Genomic DNA, 22,618 nt, shown 5'->3' on the forward strand with positions numbered 1-22,618 from the left:
CCCTCTGAATTTAAAAAAAACAAACAGCAAAACCTTCCTTCCTCATGAGTGTGACAGGACAGTTTCTGATATCAAGCATGTGTGTCTTGGTTCTTTCTTCTCATTGAAGTTCATTATAATTGCACTTGTTATGCTACATGTTAACATATTTTAACAGGCATGGAATCCCCAAATGATGTGGGAAAAGACTGAATAATATGTTGGTTTATTATTATTTAACAACTTAAATTTCTCAAACAGTAGCTCAATTTCTCAGTGAACCTGATCAAATATTTTAGTTCCTTGGAAGTAAGATTTCCCCCAGTGATATATTTAAATGCTTTAGTCCATATAACATGGTGCCCTGGAACCATTTCCAACATGTGTTATGATGATGACTTGTTTATGCACATTTACACTGTGCTTTGTATTTTCTGCAGGACTATATTTGATGAGAAGAAACTGCTGGAGTTTGCTAAACTTGGATGCTACTTAGAGTATGACCTCTTTGGTACAGAATTGCTTTATTACCACTTCCATCCCGAAAGTGATATGCCAAGTGACAATGAAAGAATTGCAAGGTACCTAGTGCAATGCAATGAAGTGTAAACAATAACACTGCTAGCTACTGTAAAAGCAGCAGAGTCCTGTGGCACCTTATAGACTAACAGACATATTGGTTTTACAGATCCAGACTAACACGGCTACCCCTTTGATACTTGACTGCTAGCTACTGAAAATGAAAATTATTGGTATGCAGGTTTCAAATGCATCACAAAATGGTCCTGCTCACTGCTCATACCAATACGCTAAATGATGGTAGTTTACTGTTGCTGGTACTTCCATCTAGTACAATAAATATAGCCCTGTCTCTTACCTAGCTAGGTATGTATAATAGTTGAATATCACCATGTACAGTGGTTGCTCTTTTTTTTAGCATCCTGGTCTCCAAAGTGAGGGATTAAATGTGATTACATAAAGGTGTGGCCTTCGTTTATAGTCATCCCTGTATTAGGTGTTATTACTATCCATTGTCTAGTCTAATTGTAATGTCTGATAAATGGGTAAAAGACTTTGGCCCAAATTCACCACTGGCCTTAATGGAGCTGCAGCTGCTTACATGAAAGGTGCATTTGCCCCTTTGCTTCCACTGTGCAGCATGATCTGTTTATCCGCTGGGCCCTCTATCACTTCTCCCACCACCACCACATTCCCTATCCAAGGGATAAAATTCTTTTCTCTTCAAAACTCTTTAATGATCTTCATGTTCACTTCTTCTTGTTCTCTTCCCTCCTTCTAATCAGTGTCTCCAATACCAGTTTGGTTCAATGAGATGTATTAGCATAGCATACTGTATAAGTGTTGCCAGAGGTTACAAAAGAGACAGACCCCTGAGGTATGTGTCTCAGGTGGGTACCATCTGCCCAGGCTGGGGCTTCCTGCTGTGTTTGGAGTGGGTTCCCCTGTGTCTACTTGTCAGCAGTGTCATTCCTAATCGAGTGGCAGATTGCTACATCACAAGATGCCATCCCCTCTTTCTCCCAGGGACAGAAACACTTTTTTCTCCTCACTTTTTGATGAGAAGGTTTTTACGATTCCTGATCATTTGATGAAATATAGGAAATATCTTTCTAGCTTTAACTCCTATTGTGGACATTACTTTTCTGCCTGGGCTGCCTCTGTTACATTGGCTGCACAGTCTCTCTTGTCTGGTTTCAGACTGTTATCTCTTTTCTTTCTGCCAAGTATTTGTCTGATTCTGCACTTGACTTTCTCTGTGCCTGAAAGATCTCTGGTTTTACACAATAGGAAATCTTCTCTCTATATATATTGCTTTTCAGTCTTGCACTCGCTATCTCAAATCGTATTCTGTTGTAACAACAGTTTTTCACACTTGGCCTTTCTAACATAGGCTTGCAAAACATTCACCCAGTGCTGCAGTTGTTTTGCATGTAGAACTCTTATTGAAAACACTGGGAGCTATGCATCCAAAAGGATTGCTCTACTGGGCCCGGGTAATGTGTCTGTCCTTAATCATGGTAATATTTTTTGTCTCATCCATAATATACCCTCCACCCAGCCACAGCTGTTCCTTCTTAGCTCCCTGGCATTGAATGAGTGTGGCAGCAGGCTTTTTATAAAAAGAAATACTACAAGATTGCCTTTTGTTCTGGTTTTGTGTGTGTGTGTGTGTGTGTATTTGAGTTGGAAATGCCATTAAACTGTTTTTTGTACTTTCAGTGTGTTCACGTTTGAAACATCATGACAATGGCAGCCTCCTGTTTTTCTGCAGATTCCTAATAGGCTGACATTTGATTTGTATTCCACAAAAAGTAATACGTATCAACTTGACCCCTACATTTGTTTGTACAAGTATTCAAAGAGAAGAACATTTTCAAGCATATTCATGTTCAGATCCAGTACTTACGTATGAATTAATTTACATACGTGTATATGTCTAGTCACACAAATACAGCTATAAATACGTATGTGTATGTATATATAATATAGGTTTATGCAAAGAGTATGTTGAAAATTATTTTTTAATGAACAGACGTAGATTTATTGTCAATTTTTAGGAAAGTTATGGGGTGGGGGAAGTTGTATTTCTGGGACTGCCTGGATCTTAGACTGACCCAGTCATTATCTCTGACATAATCTCCTTCAAAATTTTTGTTTATTCATTGGTTTGGGGGGGTGTTATGGCACATCTTACCTACTCTTTCTTTTATCTGGTTTTCCTTGCTCTGATCTGGTGGTTTGGTTAGTACTAAATTTTGATTTACAGATCCAGCCACTGTCATCTTATCCTCTATCAAGTACACAATCTGGCACTGGCATGTAGTTTCGGGATGGAGGACGTACTTGCACTGTGGCAGACCTACAGTATTTACAATGTTAGCATGTGTATTTAACGAAAAGCCTCCAATTTGGCACTAAGTCCCAAAACATACCTTATTTACCAGATTTAGACTGATTATGATTTGTACCCAGCTGCATGCACATATCTTCCTATAACCAATCTTCTGTATAAATCCTGCCCTCCCCTGCCCCAAGCTGACAGTAAGAACTTTCATATTGCTAATGACAAAATAATACAATGTTCCTTGTCTGGGATCAAAGCACTCTCAAATAATGAAAAATCAAAATTGCAAAGTGCTAATAAAAATGGTAGAATCGAAAGGTTTATGTGAATGATACGCAATGAACAAACACCAGTTTTGCTAATATTCATCTCTTCCACTTTAATGTTGCAAGCTAGTGGGAGCTCAGGATTCTTGGTAACATTGTCGCCTCTTAACGCAGCAAGACCTACACCTGGCCAAAACACATTGACAGTCACTTCTGTGCCAGTAGAGGCTGTCAGAGAAGCATGCTGAACAACCTTAAGATATAGTAGGCGCTTACCATTAGGGTATATCAGCCAGCAGAATTCTACCTTTGTTCTCTTAGGGGGCAAATCATGCCCCCCTCCGCATTTTGCAAGCGTGGAAGGAGCACGCTGAAAGGAGTGGAACCAAAGTGGTTCTGCTGACTGGAAGAGTCTGGCAGGATGGAGGAAGGTTCATGAAGCTGCTTCTGCACTGCCACAGAAGAGGTGATCTTTGTAGATCCACCAGTCAAACTTCACCCACAGAGGGAAAGACATTAGCCACCTGCTTATCGTGTGTCCCAACTTGGCCCTCTCTCTGATTGTGCAAAATCTGTTTACAGGGACTGTGGAATTAGCCCTTTACACCTGTGATATTGCTGACATTACTTTTTATTTTTCAGCACTAGCAAAGACAGCTGCTGCTAGACTAGCCATTTAATTGACTTTCTCCATAGATAACCTGCTGAGGGTGGGATGTTATCTGTCTTCATGGAAATTGGTGACTCTGAAAGACTTGAAATGTCTGTAGCCCAGTTATTCCAGATGGAAATTCACTAAAGAAATGTTAATATTTGTGTAATCCACCCATACTTTATTCTGTGAATAAACTTCAACAATCTGGGTCAGATCCTCAGAAGCTTGATTGACTTCAGCAGGGCTACAGCCATTTACACCTGTGGTTTTGCTTTTCCCTGTGTGATTGCAGAATAATAAACCAGTATTGTTAAGAAGGGCTGTTTAGAGTGAGCAAAAATCCTTCAGGAGATTTGCTTCTTCAGCTGAAAGACCCATGGTTGGAAATTATCTAATCCCTGTGCATTACCATGTTCTTTCTTTGTGGAAGTCCCTCAAAAAAAGTGTGCAAATGCAACTGAGCTCTTACAGTTGTGGAAATGGTTTGTATTAGGTTAGAGGCAAGAATTAACCCTGTTAAATGATCATTTGAAGAACACTGTATGTAGGAAGTGATTGTTTAGTCTTGTGGACCGGGCCTACTCCTGTTGAAATCCATGATTTTTACCACTGATGGAGTAGGACTGCAAAACAGTGTAATAAATCCTGGCAAAGTGGATTTTCCCCACCCATCGTTCCAGATGTGTGACACTGTCTTGCTTCCAAAGGGATTTCTTCTCTCTAAAGTGGATCTAGGAGAGTTTAATCTTTTGTGTATATTTGAGAAACATGTCTGCTTGTTTCTTTTAAAGACCCTGAAATAGTTCATTTCATTTATAATACAGACTAGAGGTATGTCCCTGTAAAATATTTAAATACTAATTATTTCTGTATTACTTCCAGAATTGTATGAACTCTTAACTGATAGACATACTTTGTATTTACTTTTATGCAGGATCCGGATGTTAATTGATGAAGGCTATGAAGACAGAATTGTAATTGCTCATGATATGCACACTAAGAATCGATTGATGAAATATGGAGGTCATGGATATTCACATATCCTCAAAAACATTGTTCCTAAAATGCTAACAAGAGGCATACCCCAAAATATAATTGATAAGATATTGATCGAGAACCCAAAACAGTGGCTGACTTTTAAATAGGGCTCATGATTAGATATTCACATCTTGTATGTGAAGCTTGCTGAGAAAAATTCAGATTTGTTTCAATAGAGTGGTCATTTTAAAGCTAGGTTCTTTTGAGGAAAACTTGTGTGATGTTCATAAGACCCCTCAAAGAGCAGATAATCACTTCCCTTTTTAATTAGAACAAAAAATGTTGTGTATTATATCTCCATCTGATTACCTCTAATAATCTGGTCCTGAATGAGTTATTTGTTTTGAGCACAACTACAGAATCTTTCCAAGTAAATATTGAAATATCTGCTTCCAAAGAGCAGATTTAATACTACGGTTAGTTATCATTCAGGATTATAATTTTTTTAAAGATGCATCAGCTTAACTACTTGAAGAAATTCAAAATGTTTCCAGTTAAATGGCCCCCCTCTGGAGCAATCTGACGTTCCTTGTAATATTGATGATCCTGTTAATTATCCTGCTGTTCTTTAATTAATGCTTGAAAAAGAATATGGCATTTTTAAATAGCTACTGCAGAAAACAGAATAACAGAAGGAAGACAACGTGATTTCAAAAAAGGTACTGCATCTCTCATGATTAACAACTTGTAGAGATTATTTTTAAATGAAAATGTAAAAGAATACATGGAAAATAGATTTTAATAAAGCAATTTGTAGACCACTACCAACTTCATGTTTTAGAAGTCTTTTTTTTTTAATTATGTTAAATTTTGATTTGAACTTTTGGAAACTTGCAAGTGAAAATATGAAATGTCATGCAAATCAGCTTGATGTTGAAAAGATGAAAATCCACAAGTGCAAATATATTACATAATACAATTTAATGGGTTGTTACAATTATAACAAAGGCCATCATTTAATCAGTTTACAAATCAGTTTGTCAAGATATGATTCAAAAAAGAAATGTTTGCCTTATATATGTTTTTCATTTAAATATTTGGTCTTTCCTCTAGACCAAAACAGGGGTAGATATTTATTTATCCAAAGAAAAGATTGTGTGTTAGCAATGGCAATCTCATTTCAACAGCTTATTCTTTCACGTGTCCAGCTTTTGATGTCCTGTGGTAATGAAGTATTCCTGGTCACTTCTTGGTGAATGTGCATTGCTAGTTATAAATTATTTTTTGCTTGAAACCTTGTTATTTGATACCTATATGAGAAATCTCCAAGGCTTTGCTGCCAACCACTCTGTAGCGGTGGTCCTCTGCAATAAAAGCAGTTGTGATATGAGTAGATGTGAAGTCAACTATGTGTCCATTATAAAATATATTGCATATAATCAGTACACCCCATGAATATGGGTTGTTGTCTTTTTTACAATGAGATTAGTAATGTTTAACCAAACTGATGTGATATAATGAGGGAACAGAAAAAAAAGGCAGTTATGAAGCACAACTCTCCCTCTTGAGAACCAAGATATGTTACATATGAGATTCTCTTATTGAGCATAGACTGATGGCACATCATGTCTTTTTAATTGAACAGCTGTCCAAAGGAGGAACAGACCAGACGAATGATATGGTCTGTGTAAGAAATGCCTTAATCATGTAAATAAATGCTTTTTAGGGGGATTTTTCTATCTTTAAAATCTCTATCTTAAAGTTATCAAAAAATCAAAGGGGAAAATATTTTTCTTTAATTATGGCAGATATTTGACACTTTAGTATATGACAAATCTCAGTTTGTCCCCTTCCTTTGGTAGATTAGAGAAGGTTGCATGTGGCAGATTATGTAAAACAGAAAAACTAGGTCTGGCTTCTCACTACTTCATAGCAATTTATACAAATAGTATTTTTATTCTGCCGTGAATGTAACCTAAGATCTATACTGCATCAGCATTACAATAGGAAGCTCTGTAATTATTTTGACCCTGCTGTAAAGGTTCTGTTATGTATTCCTGCTATAATTTTGCTTTAGACTTAAACTTGCAAGTATCGACATGGGAGCAATTAAAAAAACAAAAACATAATTTCTAAATAAAATTCCTTTTTATAGAGGTATTACTGATATTGCTGCTATTACTGATTGTAAAAGGTTTTTGTAGAACTATAACTGAAAAGCATGTTTTTACAATGTAATTCTCCAAGCCATTAGTCTGTTATACTGAGTAAGCCTTTTTGAGATATAGAGATATATATAGATATAGATATAGATAAGAAAAATAGGTTTTAATACACAGTTTTTTGCATTTGAAAATCTGTTTCTCTCTTTGCATAACTGGTTTTCATATTTGGTAATATGCTTATCTGTTAATTTCAGTCACACCATACTACAAATTAATGCAATACCTTGTAACAGGTACTGTGTGATGACATCATTACATGGGGCCCAAATCCCAATCTCATGCAAGTATCCACACTGACTTCAGCAAGACTGGTTGCATAAATAAGCAGAGCAGGATTTTGGCCAGTGGTTTTCTCACAATGTTCTATGTAATGACTCCAGTTGACTCTTTGTAGTATGTCAAGTCATAAATAATCTTTTGTTAAACAAAAGTAGTAACTACAGATTTACACTGAAGACTAATTGCAGCAAAAAAATTATTCTGGCCTGGCCTGGCCTGGGAGTGTGGATGTTAGATTTGCTAAAATAGTATTTACACAACAAACCATCAAGAATGGGTTTGTTAAATTGTCTAAATATATGTATTTACACATGTTTACAAATTAAGAGCCTAATTTGTTTACATATTAAAGGCCAAATCGGAGTTTTGCAATTGGCTTCAGTGGACCCAGGATTTGGTCCAAATATAGGCAGTTTGTTATATCATCTCTTATATTTTCTTTGAATTGTTTCTTCTGTCTGTCTCTCTTAGAATACAATTAAGGGGAGGGAAAGGAAATTTAAACTAAACAAACAGGTGGCCTGACCTACACTCACAAAGCAGGGAAATTAAGAGTTAAGGCTTAAACTTATTAGTTTCTAGTTCTAGATAGAAGGATAACAAAAGTACAAGGCAAACAATTCCTTTGGAGAGAAGAAGCATTTCAATTACCTCTTCCTTTTATTGTAAACTCATTCCTCACTATGAGTGGACTCCTAGCATCATAGTTAGCGGGTAAGTCACAAGAACCAAAGCTGACGTATGGATAAAGCAGCAAGATCATAATACATCGAAGTATCATATATACTGAAGAAATAATTCAGTGTCTTTAGATTTTCCTATAAAAATTTGTGATCTATATAGGACTTCATTCACATCGACACTAACAATAAGAAGTATTTGCTTTGGCGGTAGTGGATCACACATCTGTTTAACTTGCTTTAAATATATATATATATTTTTAATCTAAGGTTTCTTTGTGTCATACAGATGTGAGTCAGGTAGCATTTGATTTTCCCCCACTACTGAGGTGTCCCACGGTCAGTATCCGCTGGATTCTTGATTCATTGGCTTTTGCCACATGAATCCATCTCTTAGAAGAACAAGCTTAGTTTTTGACTCATAATCAGTCAGCATAAATAATAAATCCAGAAAATGTGCTGTATTTGTTGTTGTTTCCTCCATGTGCTTTTCCTCCATCTAATTTTATGTAAACTTCATCTCCTGGCTCCAAATGAAGAACCACGCTGTTACTGGCATAGTCGTAGTTCTGATCAGCATCCTGAGCAATTGCACTAGCTCGAACCTATGTAAAACAAAAGCAAACATAAATGTTTGGTTACGAAACTTGGACATTCTTCCTGCATGGTGTAATTAAAACATGGCCTAAGAAGGCATTGCACACATTCAGTGCCACTTTAAAGGTGCCTATACACCTCTCAGCTTTCCCCTAATAATATCATCACTATTTCTGCCGTTGCTAGAAATGGTTTACAGTGTAGCAGCAAGTTCTCCTGGAAGTAGGCTAAATACTTTAACTCAAATCATTATCACATGGCTTGTTTGAGTAATACGAAACTGCTCACTCTCACATCTCCAGCTATTTTGCTCGTATGGACTTCCCCCCGCCCCTCAAAAAAAAAAAAAATAGCTAGACTCCAGGGACCTGATTATGGGCTCACTCCACTTTTAGATTGATGTAACTCTTAACTCCAGTGGAACTACTCCTGATTTAACTGACATGAGATCACTGTCACCCCCAGGTATCAAGGTAGAGTTTTTCAGAAATGTTCTGATCATAATAGTTACCAGATTGTGTTGCAAAAACACAGAAATAAAATATTTTGCTGCCAATGAACTTTAAACCCTTGTAGTTGATTTATCTCTGAATAAATAATCAAAATCTAAATGAAATGCTGAAGAACAAAAAAATACTAGTGGGTAAACAATCCAATCCAAAGTAGGAAATTTTGTTATTGCCACATATTTCACTTAATCATTTAACTCCTGTACAGTCTAAAAGATACAAATTTTAAAATTACATCAGCATGTACTTTAAGATGAATTATGGAGTTTTCAGATATTTGATTTTTTTAAAAACTGAATATACTACTTTAACGCAAACATTTCTCCCTTCTTACTGTTTGGCTGCTAATTGAGTTTGACATAATTAGCAAAGAAAAAGGAATTTATTAGCAAACTGAAAGGAATTTATAATCAATATCAAATTGTATGTCAGTTTTGAGCTACGAATATAATGTCGCATTCTCAAGTAAAGGTAATCCTTCAAATCATTTAACTATAATTTAGTTCTGCTTTGTAAAATATTTAAACTGATTTGTATGTGATTTATTTTAGTATAGCACATCATCTTTGTTGCTTGGCCCTATTCTAGAATAGTTATACAGAGCAGTAAGTGATTTAGTGGTTTTGCAAACCAGAAGTAAGTAATAATGCATGACTTGACTTACAATACGTGGGATTTTTATCTTCAGAATTGAAAAAAAAATGATCTATAAGTCCAGAATTTCCATGCATCCCTTTTAAAGTTTAAATGATAGGTTTTCAGATTAAATTTTCATGTGGCATGATCCCACGTTAATATTGAAATGTTAAAAAGGAAGGCTCTTTAGCACTCTAGATCTCAAGGTATTTCATTATGAAGCTTAAGCAGCAAAAATTCTCTGTGCATCACCTAGCAGGGGTGAGACCAGCTTACAAGGTTTATAATTGCATAACAATGTGCAAATTTAAAGGAATACATTAATATAGGAGTCATTGGTTCACATGTATAATTGTTTATTGAGATGATCTGTTTTGACCATTATTGCAGCAATAACTATCAAGGCACGGGACATTGTTTAGGGATTAATGACCATCAGGGCAGAATTGATGGCTTTGGGCCATTAACTCCAGAAATACTCCTCCATAGAAAATAGAGGTTGTTATTGCTACTATAAATGGAGGAAGAGGGAATAAATATGTGGCCACAGTTAGTTTGTTTTTTAATATCTGTGAAACAAAATGATTTTTCTAGGGAATTAATGCCCTGCACATTGGTAAATTGAATTGTTTAAATTACTACCCCCACCCACCCACACATTCCATTCATGGCACAATTAAATTTTACTTATTGGATATATCTAATATTTATACCTGTGTTGTTATGAATAAGTATATCTGCTGTACAATAACAAACTATTTGTGCTATTGGCTTTACCATTAAAGGTGTTCATTATGAAGACGTTATGGGTGACGAACATTCGCTACAGCAATGGACATTTCATTGCTAAGACTCTAGGAGTACTTATTGGCTGTACTGAGAGAACGATTTAGACATTGAGAACCTAAAAATAATCTAACAGATTGTATTAATTTGTGTATAGCGGCAAAGCCCTGTCAATGCATTAACTTGGTCCCACAGTCCAGTGTGTTACCCTTAAGGGTTTTTCTTCTTTTGTTTGGGAAAGCCAATGTAATTTCTTTTTAAAGCCTATGAAAATAGTCTCAGAAGACTCCTAAGTGTACTGCCCTAAGAGTGTAAATGTATTTCAAAATTAAACCATTAATGTAGTATCCATTTTATAAGTTGCATGACTGCCCACCTCATCATTTTATAAAGGTACATTGGGACACTGAAATTGCTTAGCTGGTATGTGTTTGCAATGTGATCTCAGCACTTCTTGTGTTTAAGCTCTATAACTATTAAGGAAGGCAATGTGTTACACTGGAGACCATGAGCTTCCTAATATACATTGCTTTGGGATGATTTTTCCTATAAATCATGCCCTCTCCCCCATAGCAATTTCCCCCCTTAGAGAATACTATTGAATATATAACACCATCTAGGGCGGACTCAGACCCCTTTTTAACGATTTCATTTTATAATGTCCAGGGTTTTTCACAAATACCATAGGAAGTTAACTATCATATTGCATCACCCACCAGGGTTTCACGAATAAATCACACTTTTAAAAAGGCACCCGTGCACTAAAACTACTAATTAATTTCAAATAAACCGAGTCCTGATATTTAAGCTTAACCACCACTTCTCATCTTACATATAAAGATAAGAAAAAAATTAACATCCCTTGTACACAAGACTCTCATTCAGCGTGAGCTCTGTCTGTGTAGTCATTCTAGGGGGTTGAAGCAGTTTATTAATTGTTGGGATCTTTTCGGTTAGTCTCAGGCTCAATTTACTATCTATAATTAGGTTTTCTCATTGCATGCCTCACTTTGTAGTGGTATTTTATTTTACTTCTAGCAGGTAGTGGGAGAAATACTTAATACGTTTTAATACCCAAATATAGGCTCATGATTTAATCGCAGATACGGTAGACTCACTATAGACTATACACAGCATTGCTTTTATAGGAAGAAGTCAGCGCGGTTGTACTACAATTTAACACTGTTTTAATAGTGCGGGCTCAGCTGCAGACGCAGTATTTATGGTCGACATTTGCTAATTTAATTAATTGCCGCTGACGTCCTCATAACTCCATTCCACAGTACTTCTGAGAAACCATAAACAAAAGGTTAAGTGGCATATCAGATTAATTTACTGGCCTTTGATGCTTCCATCTGTGCGCCTGCATTCACCACAGTGCCTAAGTGAAACGGCTCGCGTCTGGTTACGGTACAGTGAGATTGCGCTGGACAGGAGTGTTAAACATTTTTAAGCTTAATTTTTGTGCCTTTCAGAAGGGGGGTGGAGGGGACTTTAATCCGAAAAGCGACACGGAATAGTGACCATGGCATAGTGACATGGAATCCCAAATTTCAGCTTTATGAGAACAATCCCTGTCCCTGTCAGGCCAAGAAATAATGGACTAACCCAGCACATGGGTTAGACAAGGGTCTTATTGCACAGAGAGCAGCAAAGCTGCAGAGTGCGCTTTCTGTTAGCTGACAGCATCAGCCTTGCAACATTTTAAATTGACTAGAGGGAAATTCTTTACATAGTGGTATAGAAATTTTCAGGTACGGTGTCGGTTCTCTTTCTAGTCCCAGAATAGTCCTGGGGTAGGAAACAGTTTATAGTTATACTGAATGACTTGTAGGACAGTAGTAACGCTTGTATGGTTCCCTGTGCGCTAGTTCATATAAATAGTATTTAGAAACTATAGTAGCATAGTGTGTGTGTGTGTGTGTTCGTTCGGCGGACAGGAAAGAGGTGCAAAGTTACAGGGAACATTTCCACAAACTCGGCAGTAGCAGCATTCAGACTAATTCAAATGGATTAGTTCCCTGTATTGCATACCGTAACATCTCAAGAGCTTTCCTTATGTCGAATATTTCGGTGTTCCTGAGAAAAAGATGGCGAATCCCAGACTCTGAGCCCTAAAAACGAGGGTTGTTTCATGTTTGCTTTGGCTGTTACATTTTTGGAAGAAAGCCACAATTCTTGCTCTCTCTGTACCTAAGAAAGTACTAATGGGGAGGCTGTAGCTAATATTAATGTTCTTAGTTATAAAAGTTCTTTAACAGGGGAATTATGCCAGAATAATAAATTACCTGCTCTGTCAACAGTGCCTTAAAAGCCCCTAGCTGCCAGCCTATCGCCCCGGTACCGTGTCCGGTCGTTTCTATTTATTGCATGTTTCACGCGGGAGATGCGAATTGTCTCGTGGTTACTTAGCTCTTAGCAGAATGAGTAAGTGGCCGGGTCTCCTGCTGATGGGGGCGCTTCCCCTCCCCAGCGGGGCCTGTTCCCATTACACTCTTACTGCGCGTCGGCTTCCCGTGTATTTCGCGTCTCCCCAATCCCTTGCCCTGTGTCTTCTCACAGAAACTCTCAGGGCGTCTGGCTTCTCCGGCCACCCCCTCGGGCCCCGCCTTTCTGTGCCTCCCGGGCTGGGCGTTTGAGAGAGGAGCATCCGTGCAGGCAGTGGGGGTTGATCGCAGCCCCCCAGGGTACAGTTCAGATCTGCTTCCCCGCCACGACCCCCCCATTTTGAGGCCGTGCTGCCCAGGGAGAGGAGCAATTCCCGGCCCCAGCCGCCCCGGGGTGGGGTGGGGGCGGAGCGCAGAAGGGAATCGCTTCCCCCACGTGCTCGTCAGAGTCTCTCGGCTGTGCACGGCGCTGTCCCCGGCTGTTTCCAGCTCACTCCGCCGCAAGCGCGGTCACTTCAGCGCCCTACGGGGTGTTACAGAGCATCGCTGGGCCGGGGCGGCGGCCTCCCTCGCGCCCCGTTCCTGGGCAGACGTGCCCGGGGCGGCCGGGCTGGGTGGGGAACACGAGGGCAAAGGGAGCCCAGGTTTGGCACCGCCCTGCTCCCGCTGCAGGGCCCCCGGAGCAAAGCCGGATTGACTCGCTGGGAGAGAAGGGACGTTGTAATAATCCCCTTTCCCCCGAGGTCACCGCAGGGCCCGAGCCTCCTCCCCGGAAGCCAAGGGGGAGTTTCCCCATCGGCCCTAAGGGGGCGGGACAGGCCCAGCCCGGGGCCGCCTGGATCCTAACGCCCCCAGTCCCGTGTCCTCCCCTCCCCGCCAGGCCTCCTCTCGGGGCCTTTCCCCGCAGCGGCCCGACACCGCCCCTCCCCCGGGACCTGCCCTTGCGTACCCCCTGCACGCCCGCCGGGTGCCCCTCTCCCCCCTCCCGGGCCCGCCTCTCCCCGGGCTCCCGCTCCCTCCTCTCCTCTCCTCTCCCGCCGGTGCTTCCCCGCGTCGCCCCTCTCCGGGATCCCCCACATCTGCTTCCTCTGCCTTCGGGCCCCCCTCCATGTCCGATCCCGGTCTGCCCTGCTCCCCCCCCCATACAAACCCCGGACTCCCCCGGCCCCTGGTGCCCCCGGGCTTCCCGCCGGGGCCCCTGATGCCCACGGACTCCCACCCCGTCCCTGATGCCCCCGGGCCTCCCCCCGCCCCGGGCCCCGGCCGCTCACCTGGTTGTTCTTGCAGAGATCTGCCCACATGCTGGTGCCGTCGCCGCCCCGCATCAGCACGTGGTAGGTGAAGAAGTAGATGCCGGGGATGGAGCACGTGAACTTGCCCGTGGTGGGGTCGTAGTGGTTGCCCAGGTTGGTGACCACGTCGTCGAACTTGAGCACCTCGTAGCCCTCGTGCTGGCGCTTGAGGCCGGCGTAGAAGGCGATCTTGGGCACGGTGCTGTAGGTGGCGGCGCTGATGGCCCCGGCCGCGTTCAGCCCCGGCGCCCCGGGGGGACCCGGCAGGCCCTGGCGCCCGGGCTCGCCCTTCTCCCCCGGGGGCCCCACCGGCCCGGGCGGCCCCGGCTCCCCGGGCGGCCCGCGGGGCCCCGCCTTGCCCGGCCGGCCGGCCTCGCCCTTGGGCCCCTGGATGAAGGTGGGCAGGGACTGCATGAGGCCGCGGTCGGGCGTGGCCGCCGTGCTGGGCGCCTTGGTGCCGCCGTAGGGGTCGCAGACCATGCGGCAGGTGCCCAGCATCTCGTAGTGCGCCGAGGTGCCGGCCGAGCTCACCAGCACCGGGATGAGGATGACCAGCAGCAGCACCATGACCACCCCCAGGGCGCCGGCCGCGATCAGCCGCCGCCTGCTGCCCACCAGCCGGCTCAGCGCAGGGCGATCCTCCTGCCTGCTTTTGGACAAAATCTTGCTGGTTGGCGGGGACCTCCTCAGAGCCGAAAACACCCCGACGGGCCCGAGCCCCCCGGCTCCGCTCCTGCGGCGAGGGAAGCGCCCGCGGCCGCTCCGCAAGGCAAAGTCTGAGCCCCGGGCACCTGTGGCTGCCGCTGCTCTAGCGCGCAGGGAGCTGCCGCCCCGCGCCGGAGCCGCTCACACTTTTATGCTCCTGCTGGCGATCGACTTTTTTTTTTCTGCATACGGTGCCACTTCGAATCAACTTTCCCTCGCGCCGGCCTCTTCGCGCCCCTCGCGATCGCCCCGCTTTCCTGCCCCCCCCCTCCTTTTTTTCTGCAGCGACAACAAGTCTCCCAAGGCAGCGCCGGCTGGTGAAACTTGCACGAGCGCAGGAAAAATCCCCCCGCGCGGCGGCGGCCCGGTCCCCTCCTCGCCGGTTCCTGCTTCCTTCCTGCAACGCGCACCCGCGGGCGCTCTGCGGGGCTGCTGGCCGGGTGCGGAGCCGCCGACAGAGTGAGCGCTGGAGCCTGCCCGCCTGCCACCTGCCAGGAGAAGAGGAGGCTGACGAAGGCGCCGAAGCAATTTATAGGCACCCAAAAGCGCAGGGGAAAGGGGAGCTGCTTTGGCATCTCATTCCAGCAGCTGCTCCGCTCTTCCCACTCACACCGAGTTTGGCATCACCCTGCCAGTGTGGGGATTTTTCCCTCCCTGCAAACGGATGAACAGTGAAATCGTGAGCACTCCCTGGCGCCGAGAGTCTCTCCGGAGCAGCCCGAGGGGAAGAGCAGGGTCTGGAGACCTGGCAGGTCACCGAGCTAGGACGGAAAGGTCACCCCCACCTCCTGGTTAATGGGTCCCCGAGCTCTCCCCCGCCACATTAGCACGGGATTGGAAATATCACTTTTCATCCAAGGACCAGGCTTCCCACTTCACCTGATTGTCCGAGTGAAAGTTATTTGAAACCACACCTCCCTCCGCTCAGGCGAAAGGAGATTAGCTGCTCCCACGGATTTTAGAGCACGGGCATGTTCCTTCTGACACCCCTAGAACTAGCTCGTGGGAAATGCCTCGCTCTTGGAATTAAAATTAAACGATCTACTTGGTGACTTGTCCAAGGCTGCTTCACATTGTAGCCAGCTCCCGTTTGGTTCACAATAAGGAGTTTTAAGGAACCAAGCCTGTGAAAAGGGCTCCCGCTCATGCAAATCAGCCTACCCCAGGACTCGAGGCAAGGGGCTGTCCCGGGTAGAAACAGGGACAGGTAATAAGTTTTGATGGCAGGGTCCCTTTCTCCCCTCCTCTCCCCACTGGGGGCTGGTGGGCACCTCTGCTCTGAGTGGGTAGGTGAAAGCCCAGCCCGCATGTCACACTGGGGCCAACTCCCCACAGAGGATGTTAAGCAAGTTACCAAGTTAACAAAGCTACAAGCTGCACAAAGCGCCCTTTAAACAAGTAAGCAGAATTGATTCCCAAATCATACTTCTGCATGCAGGAGCAATGGACGTCAATCACAGGCGGGTGACATTTGCCTGTCAATGCGGGGATGATAGCTGGAAAGCGTGTGACTTGTTACAGCGGGGCGAGAATCCGAAATGAGCCCCGGCAGCAACTAAGACAACAACCAAATAATCCCATCTCCAGCCACGATCAGCGGGGCTGCGATCTTGTCTGGGATTTTGTTAGCACGGATCGCCTCCCCCCACCCCTTCCCTTTTCTTTCTTTTCTACTCCGCAACACAATAAGGTCAAACAGGCGGGCGGTGGGAAACAAAGATTCATCGATTCTTCCTTTTAAGCCGAAATGTCAGCAGCTCCTTTTGCTCTTTCCTGGGAGACTGGAAGGCAGCGAGTGAGTCCAAGCGGTGCAGAGATGGGCCGGCCAGGCTGCTTATCTCCCCAGCAGGCTGCTGATAAAGCTGCCGCCTCCCGCCCTTGTAAATATTTCCCCCTTTTCGGTTTTTTTGTCACCGTTCTACTTTAAAAAAAAAAATCTTTATCTGGCAAAGACACAAGCTAGTCAGTTCCCTTAGCTATGAGCTTCCACCCCGGCCCTTTGGAAGTCAGCTTGAGCTCACTTGTTTAGTGGCCTCCTCCCAAAGGACAGGCTATACAAGTCTGCTTTGCCTTCCTCGCCAGGAAAAGTTCTGGTAGGAGCTATAGGTCAGTGGGAAACTATTGCAGGCCCTGCAGCCTCAGCTTCATTCTTCCCCAGCCCCAGTGGCATCATGACCAGGGCTGCTTGTAAAGCCCCACACCAAGTGCCTCAGGCTGCAAAATAAATAAATGAATAAATGAATAGATCATCTTAAATGCTCATCCTGCCTATGTGTGGTTCGTCAGGGACCATTCAGTGAGCTTGGTGCGTATATGTAAAAGAGTATTGCACATAACAATGATCACCTTCCTCTGGGTTAGAACAGCCCTGGATATAGAGAGGCCCCAATCCTTCCATCCAGAAAGTTACTCATAGCTCAGCACTTCCACAACATGTTTGGGAGGGGGCGGGGTGTTCGGTATGTTACTGGTCTCCGGAGGGGTTGGTTGCACAGTTGTAGCTGAGGACAGAATTTAGTCCTCTGTTTATCAAGTAATGGAATGGTTCAAATCGCTTCATTATTATTATTAGGTTACACAGTTGCTGATGCTCATTGTCCTTGTCTATACTGACCACCCCCATTTAATATTGTCCACATAACCATCAGTGCTTCTCCCTAGCCATTAGGGCGAAAGATTATACAAACGGAAAAGGTTTGTCATTCTTCTTTCCTGCTAATCAAGGCTTTCTGATACCAATTCAGCTCTCAGATTCCTGTCGTCTTTCCTCGTGTTTTTGAAGTCCTCTTCCTGGTCTGCTTGGCACAGCAACAGTTCACCCAAAGGTGGGATATCACAGGGTATGTCTACACTACGGGATTATTCTGATTTTACATAAACCGGTTTTGTAAAACAGATTGTATAAAGTCGAGTGCACGCGGCCACACTAAGCACATTAATTTGGTGGTGTGCGTCCATGTACCAAGGCTAGTGTCGATTTCTGGAGCGTTGCACTGTGGGTAGCTATCCCGTAGCTATCCCATAGTTCCTGCAGTCTCCCCTGCCCATTGGAATTCTGGGTTGAGATCCCAATGCATGATGGTGCAAAAACAGTGTCGCGGGTGATGCTGGGTAAATGTCATCACTCAATCCTTCCTGCGTGAAAGCAATGGCAGCCAATCATTTCACGCTCTTTTTCCCTGGATTGGGAGCTCAGCCAAGAATGCAAATGCTTTTCAGAGACTGCGGGGACTGTGGGATAGCTGGAGTCCTCAGTACCCCCTCCCTCCCTCCATGAGCGTCCATTTGATTCTTTGGCTTTCCGTTACGCTTGTCACACAGCACTGTGCTGTGGCCTCTGTCTATCATAGCCTGGAGATTTTTTCAAATGCTTTGTCATTTTGTCTTCTGTAATGGAGCTCTGATAGAACAGATTTGTCTCCCCATACAGCGATCAGATCCAGTATCTCCCGTACGGTCCATGCTGGAGCTCTTTTTGGATTTGGGACTGCATCGTCACCCGTGCTGATCAGAGCTCCACACTGGGCAAACAGGAAATGAAATTCAAAGATTTGCGGGGCTTTTCCTGTCTACCTCGCCAGTGCATCCGAGTTCAGATTGCTTTCCAGAGCAGTCACAATGGTGCACTGTGGGATACCACCCGGAGGCCAATACCGTTGATTTGCGGCCACACTAACCCTAATCCAACATGGCAATACCGATTTCAGCGCTACTCCTCTCGTCGGGGAGGAGTACAGAAATCGGTTTAAAGAGCCCTTTATATCGACATAAAGGGCCTCATTGTGTGGATGGATGCAGGGTTAAATCAGTTTAATGCTGCTAAATTCGGTTTAAACGTGTAGTGTAGACCAGGCCACAGTCAGAGAGAGACCAGTTCAGGCTTGGTGGGAAGAGGCACTGAAGAGTCAGGCAACAGGCCGATTTCAAACTACAGCCGTTGACAAAGGGCAGTTTTTCATATTAGGAGGGACAATGAATAAAACCCAAACAAGACAAAGTACTGAGTATGGCAAATAATCTGTTCGTATAGCCCACCTCACCACTGTACCGAACTACTTCCAAACTATTATAAGGGCGTTTGTGCTCAGAACGTCTGTGAGCTATTAACCTCGACTTTTCAGCGGTGACACAGAGAAATCTTGTCCAAGAGCACAAAGCCACTTTGTGCAGAGTGGGGCATTCAACCCACCTTTCCTGAGCCTAATCCCTAGCCCAGTACCTTAACCACAAGACCAGCCTTCCTTTCTAACAGAAAAATGCCCACATATAAGAGCGGTAAGACTGAGCCAAAGGGGCCAAACGTTACCCTGAAGGATCCAACAACCTGAGACTAGAACAAAGTCAAGGCACTGTGAAAAATCAGATGTGTTTGGCTTACTTATCCTTTGGCGTGTGTGTTCCTGGCGTGGTACTTTTGAGCACTGATATGCTGTAGTTAAGGCTTGAGTAGTGCTTACTTTATTAGCTGCTCTTCCAAGGGTAAGACTACAAGTCTGGGTTGACAGCCCATGTTTAATTTAGCCCATTACACCTACATTGGATGTTGCTAGCCTTACAACAGTGTTCGTTCTTACATTTCTTTGTCTAAGTATTTTTACAACCTCCTGTGGCCTTGTTCACCTTTTTAACCACTTCCCCCCATCTCTCTGTTTTGGTATTAGATGCCTACTGTTCACACAAGGATACTGCTGCTGGTGCCTGAACTTGGACTTCCCCCCGCCCAGCTCCTGCCATTTGCAGCAACCTACCTACAGCTCTTTTCCTTACTGACTGGTTGGTTAACGTTGCTATAGAGGCTCGAAGGTGTAAAGCATAAGCTGAATGTTACATCTCCTTGTGAGGATATACCAACACTTGGGTAACAAGAAAGGGGAAAACAGACTAGGTACTCACTAGCTAGAAGACAGGGAAATATGGCCAGCAACAAACTGGCTACTTTAGGACTACAACTGCCTCCTTGTTGCTAAATGTAAAGTCTTAGGCCCAGAAGACCATGCTAGGAAAAAGTTCTGATAATAAGGCAGCCCTGCACACTGTAGAGTTAGTAAGAATGAGGCATGTGCCAAACAAGGAGTTGATTTGATGTTCTACTGAGCACCATGATTATATTTGAAATCACCTATGAAGCCACAGCTTTTCTTCCTTGTCCACAGCTGCTTCTCTTTTGTTCAGATATTATTTTTAACACATAATGCTTTAGAAACCATAAAAAGCATTTTAGGTAAGAAAAAAAATAAAGTTGTGTTGGTTTGTATCTTTCAATTGCTGGTTTAATGGGATACATTTCAATCTTAAAGTTAGGAGTCAAAGTCAGTGCTGGGGTGTCCCAAAGGGTTACACGCACTTACACTAACAATGAACCGGGTTCAAAATATGTACTTTGAAATACAATGTGAATAGGGGAAAGGAGCACATCTGAATGGTTGGCCTAGAGGTACCACTACAAGCTATCACACGTGGTACCTGAGTTCTGCTTTCTGGGCTATTCTATTCTTGCTACAGTCTTATGCTTCACCCATCACTGTAAAATCTCAGCACTGGCAGATTTGTGGTATCTTGAGTCTGGAAGGCCCAGTGCCACTCAACAGCATCATCTGGTGGATAAAGAACTGTTTCGCTCAATGTTGGTGGAAAATCAGTAATCAGCTCACCTGAGTGGATAATATATTTGTAGTGATGCAAGTTGTGCACTGGATTTTTTAACTTTACTAGATTTTCTGTATACCAAAGGTACTCAGTTTCTGTGTTTAGGAATCCTGGTGCTCTGCCCAACATTTCCCCTAAACTTTTTAATTTAGCATTTCTGTCGTCAAGATATTTTCTAAGATTTGAGCCACATTTTTGTGGTCAAAAATCCTCCAGATTAAATTTTACCACAATGAAAAATGACCTTTGACACATCAAGCAGGGTGGGTTTGGTACCAGAAGAATGTATATATCAGAATAATCTGCAAAAATTAAGTTTAATCTTGAAAGGATTACAACCAGTTTTCAAATCAAAATCAGGGTTGAGTTCAAAGAGGGCTGTCACTCAACTGACAGGGAGGGGAAATTGCAAATAAATTCAACATCTCTCTTCCTTTTTAATCTGAAAAGATCAGAAAATATGACTAGTTACTCAGGAGGGGGAAGAATTTTTAAACTGAAAGATCTATATTCAAGTCATGTATATAGTATTTTGACTGATGAATTATTGCAGATATAAAATGATTACTGCACATATAAAATCAGTCTTAATCAAATAAGAAGTTAAAGAGTGAACATTTAGCTGGCCAAGTTTAAGGATATTAAATGATCACATATAACTTGATAATTGCAAGCATAAAGATCAGTAACTAACCATATATAAACATTCATAACCACAGCTGTGCTCATGTATTGCAAAAATTAAATTGCTAATTGCAAACATAAAAGTCAGTTCTTGTAGCTCTCCCCTCCCCATTTAAATTTGTACTTACCATTTTCCTACTGCTTCCATCTCTGCTTTTACTCTAAAATGGAAGTCAACAAGCTATATTCTCCTCTTAATTCCCACCCAGAACTCTCTAATGCGTACAATATAATGTTGACATGAGGCACATGAAAATTACAATGAGCCACTGGAATATTTTTAAAACCAGTGAACATATTAAGTATGTTTTAAAAACAACACACTTCCAAGTATGCATCCAATTATTAAATCATTTTCTGTATAGCATGATTGCTCCTGCAACACTTAGACTGTTCAATGGTTGTATTCTTTGCCTAAGGCCAGTGTCACAGTCCCTGGGCTGGCTGCCCCGGCTGAGTCCCTTTTCTAGTCCTCCACGTGCCCCCTTTAAAGTGACAGACCTGTGCCTCCAGTTCTCTTTGGGGTGGGCCCCTAGCTAGACATGATACATTAAGATACAGCCTTCTTGCTGCAACCCCTGACTCTCAAGCAGTCTGTGTCTTCCTGCAGCTGCTGACATCTTCTGTCCTCCCTTTCTGCAGGGCAGCCCTTTTAACTGATCAGTGTCTTTTGCTCTCCAGGTTCTCAGCCTTGGCAATACAGCTGTGTCCCCAGGTTTGGGGTGGAGCAGGTCACCTCTTCACAGCTATTAACCTGGCTACTGTGTTTCAGAGACCCCCTTATCTGGACCATTGTGTAGCCTTCCCTAACAGCCCCCTTTTGATCAAACTCCACATCAATAACCCAATAAACAAACACACAGAGACAGGCACAATATTCATACAAAAATAATACTGATATTTCCCAGTTCTCTGCAGCCAGCATTAATTCAAGTGGTACCATATTGCTAGCAGTGAAAGTAACAACTGCAACATTTTTTATAACTCTGTAAATAGTAAGTTGAAGATAAATGCTTCTTACATGCTACTAAAATTAAACCCAAAAACCTAAAATTGTAGGAATAAGCAGAGGGATAAATCATGCTGCACTTCTATTAAAAGTTATATCAGTTGTTAAAGGCAGTTGAGGGGAGATTTTCAGATGATTTGATCACGAGTAAGAATTTGGGTATCTTTGAAATGGTGATTAGAAGGGCAGCACAATTAAACAGAGGAAAAGGAAAAGCAAAAGGAGAGACAAGCTTCTCCATACTGTCATCTGCTGTTTCCTTCTACCTCCTCGAAACCTGCAAGACTCTCTCCATTGTTATCCCAGCCTAGCAATCTTGTGGAGTGATATACTGCATACTATGGTCCTTTATAGTCATCAGGAGTTTGATGGATGGGCAATAAGAATGGATAGCTGGGAGTGGAAGCTCAAAATTAAAATCCTAAGAGTGGCAAGTTGC

General features: G+C 43.1%; 2 protein-coding genes across 5 annotated transcripts in view; one reads left to right on the forward strand and one right to left on the reverse strand.

The window, feature by feature from the left end:
- PTER (phosphotriesterase related) overlaps positions 1-5,568 on the forward strand; it is a 28,837-nt gene extending 23,269 nt beyond the window's left edge. For 3 of the 4 annotated variants that reach the window (XM_045005768.1, XM_045005771.1, XM_045005770.1), the window contains exons 4-5: positions 420-560; positions 4,701-5,568. In XM_045005768.1, coding sequence (XP_044861703.1) covers positions 420-560; positions 4,701-4,911 — 352 coding nt within the window. In that variant the 3' untranslated portion in view covers positions 4,912-5,568. Of the gene's footprint in view, positions 1-419; positions 561-667 lie in introns of all 4 variants that reach the window. The other variant, XM_045005769.1, reaches the window with a different exon arrangement.
- Positions 5,569-5,736: 168 nt separating this feature from the next.
- On the reverse strand, positions 5,737-15,126 carry C1QL3 (complement C1q like 3). The gene is made up of 2 exons (XM_045005772.1): positions 14,115-15,126; positions 5,737-8,533 (listed from the first exon to the last, which is right to left on the reverse strand). Exons 1-2 carry the CDS (start codon positions 14,700-14,702, stop codon positions 8,354-8,356), a joined length of 768 nt encoding a protein of 255 aa, XP_044861707.1. The 5' UTR covers positions 14,703-15,126; the 3' UTR covers positions 5,737-8,353.
- Between the last annotated feature and the right edge of the window lie 7,492 nt (positions 15,127-22,618).

Source organism: Mauremys mutica, chromosome 2 (genome assembly GCF_020497125.1).
Source record: "Mauremys mutica isolate MM-2020 ecotype Southern chromosome 2, ASM2049712v1, whole genome shotgun sequence".
NCBI lineage: Eukaryota > Metazoa > Chordata > Testudines > Geoemydidae > Mauremys > Mauremys mutica.

What these genes read in the sequence shown, in the direction of transcription:
- C1QL3 (XM_045005772.1), bottom strand. Translation starts at nt 14,702, where the DNA reads ATGGTGCTGCTGCTGGTCATCCTCATCCCGGTGCTGGTGAGCTCGGCC. An exon ending in ATCTCTGCAAGAACAACCAG is followed by an intron (nt 8,534 to 14,114) that starts GTGAGCGGCCGG and finishes TGTTTTACATAG; the next exon opens with GTTCGAGCTAGTGCAATTGC.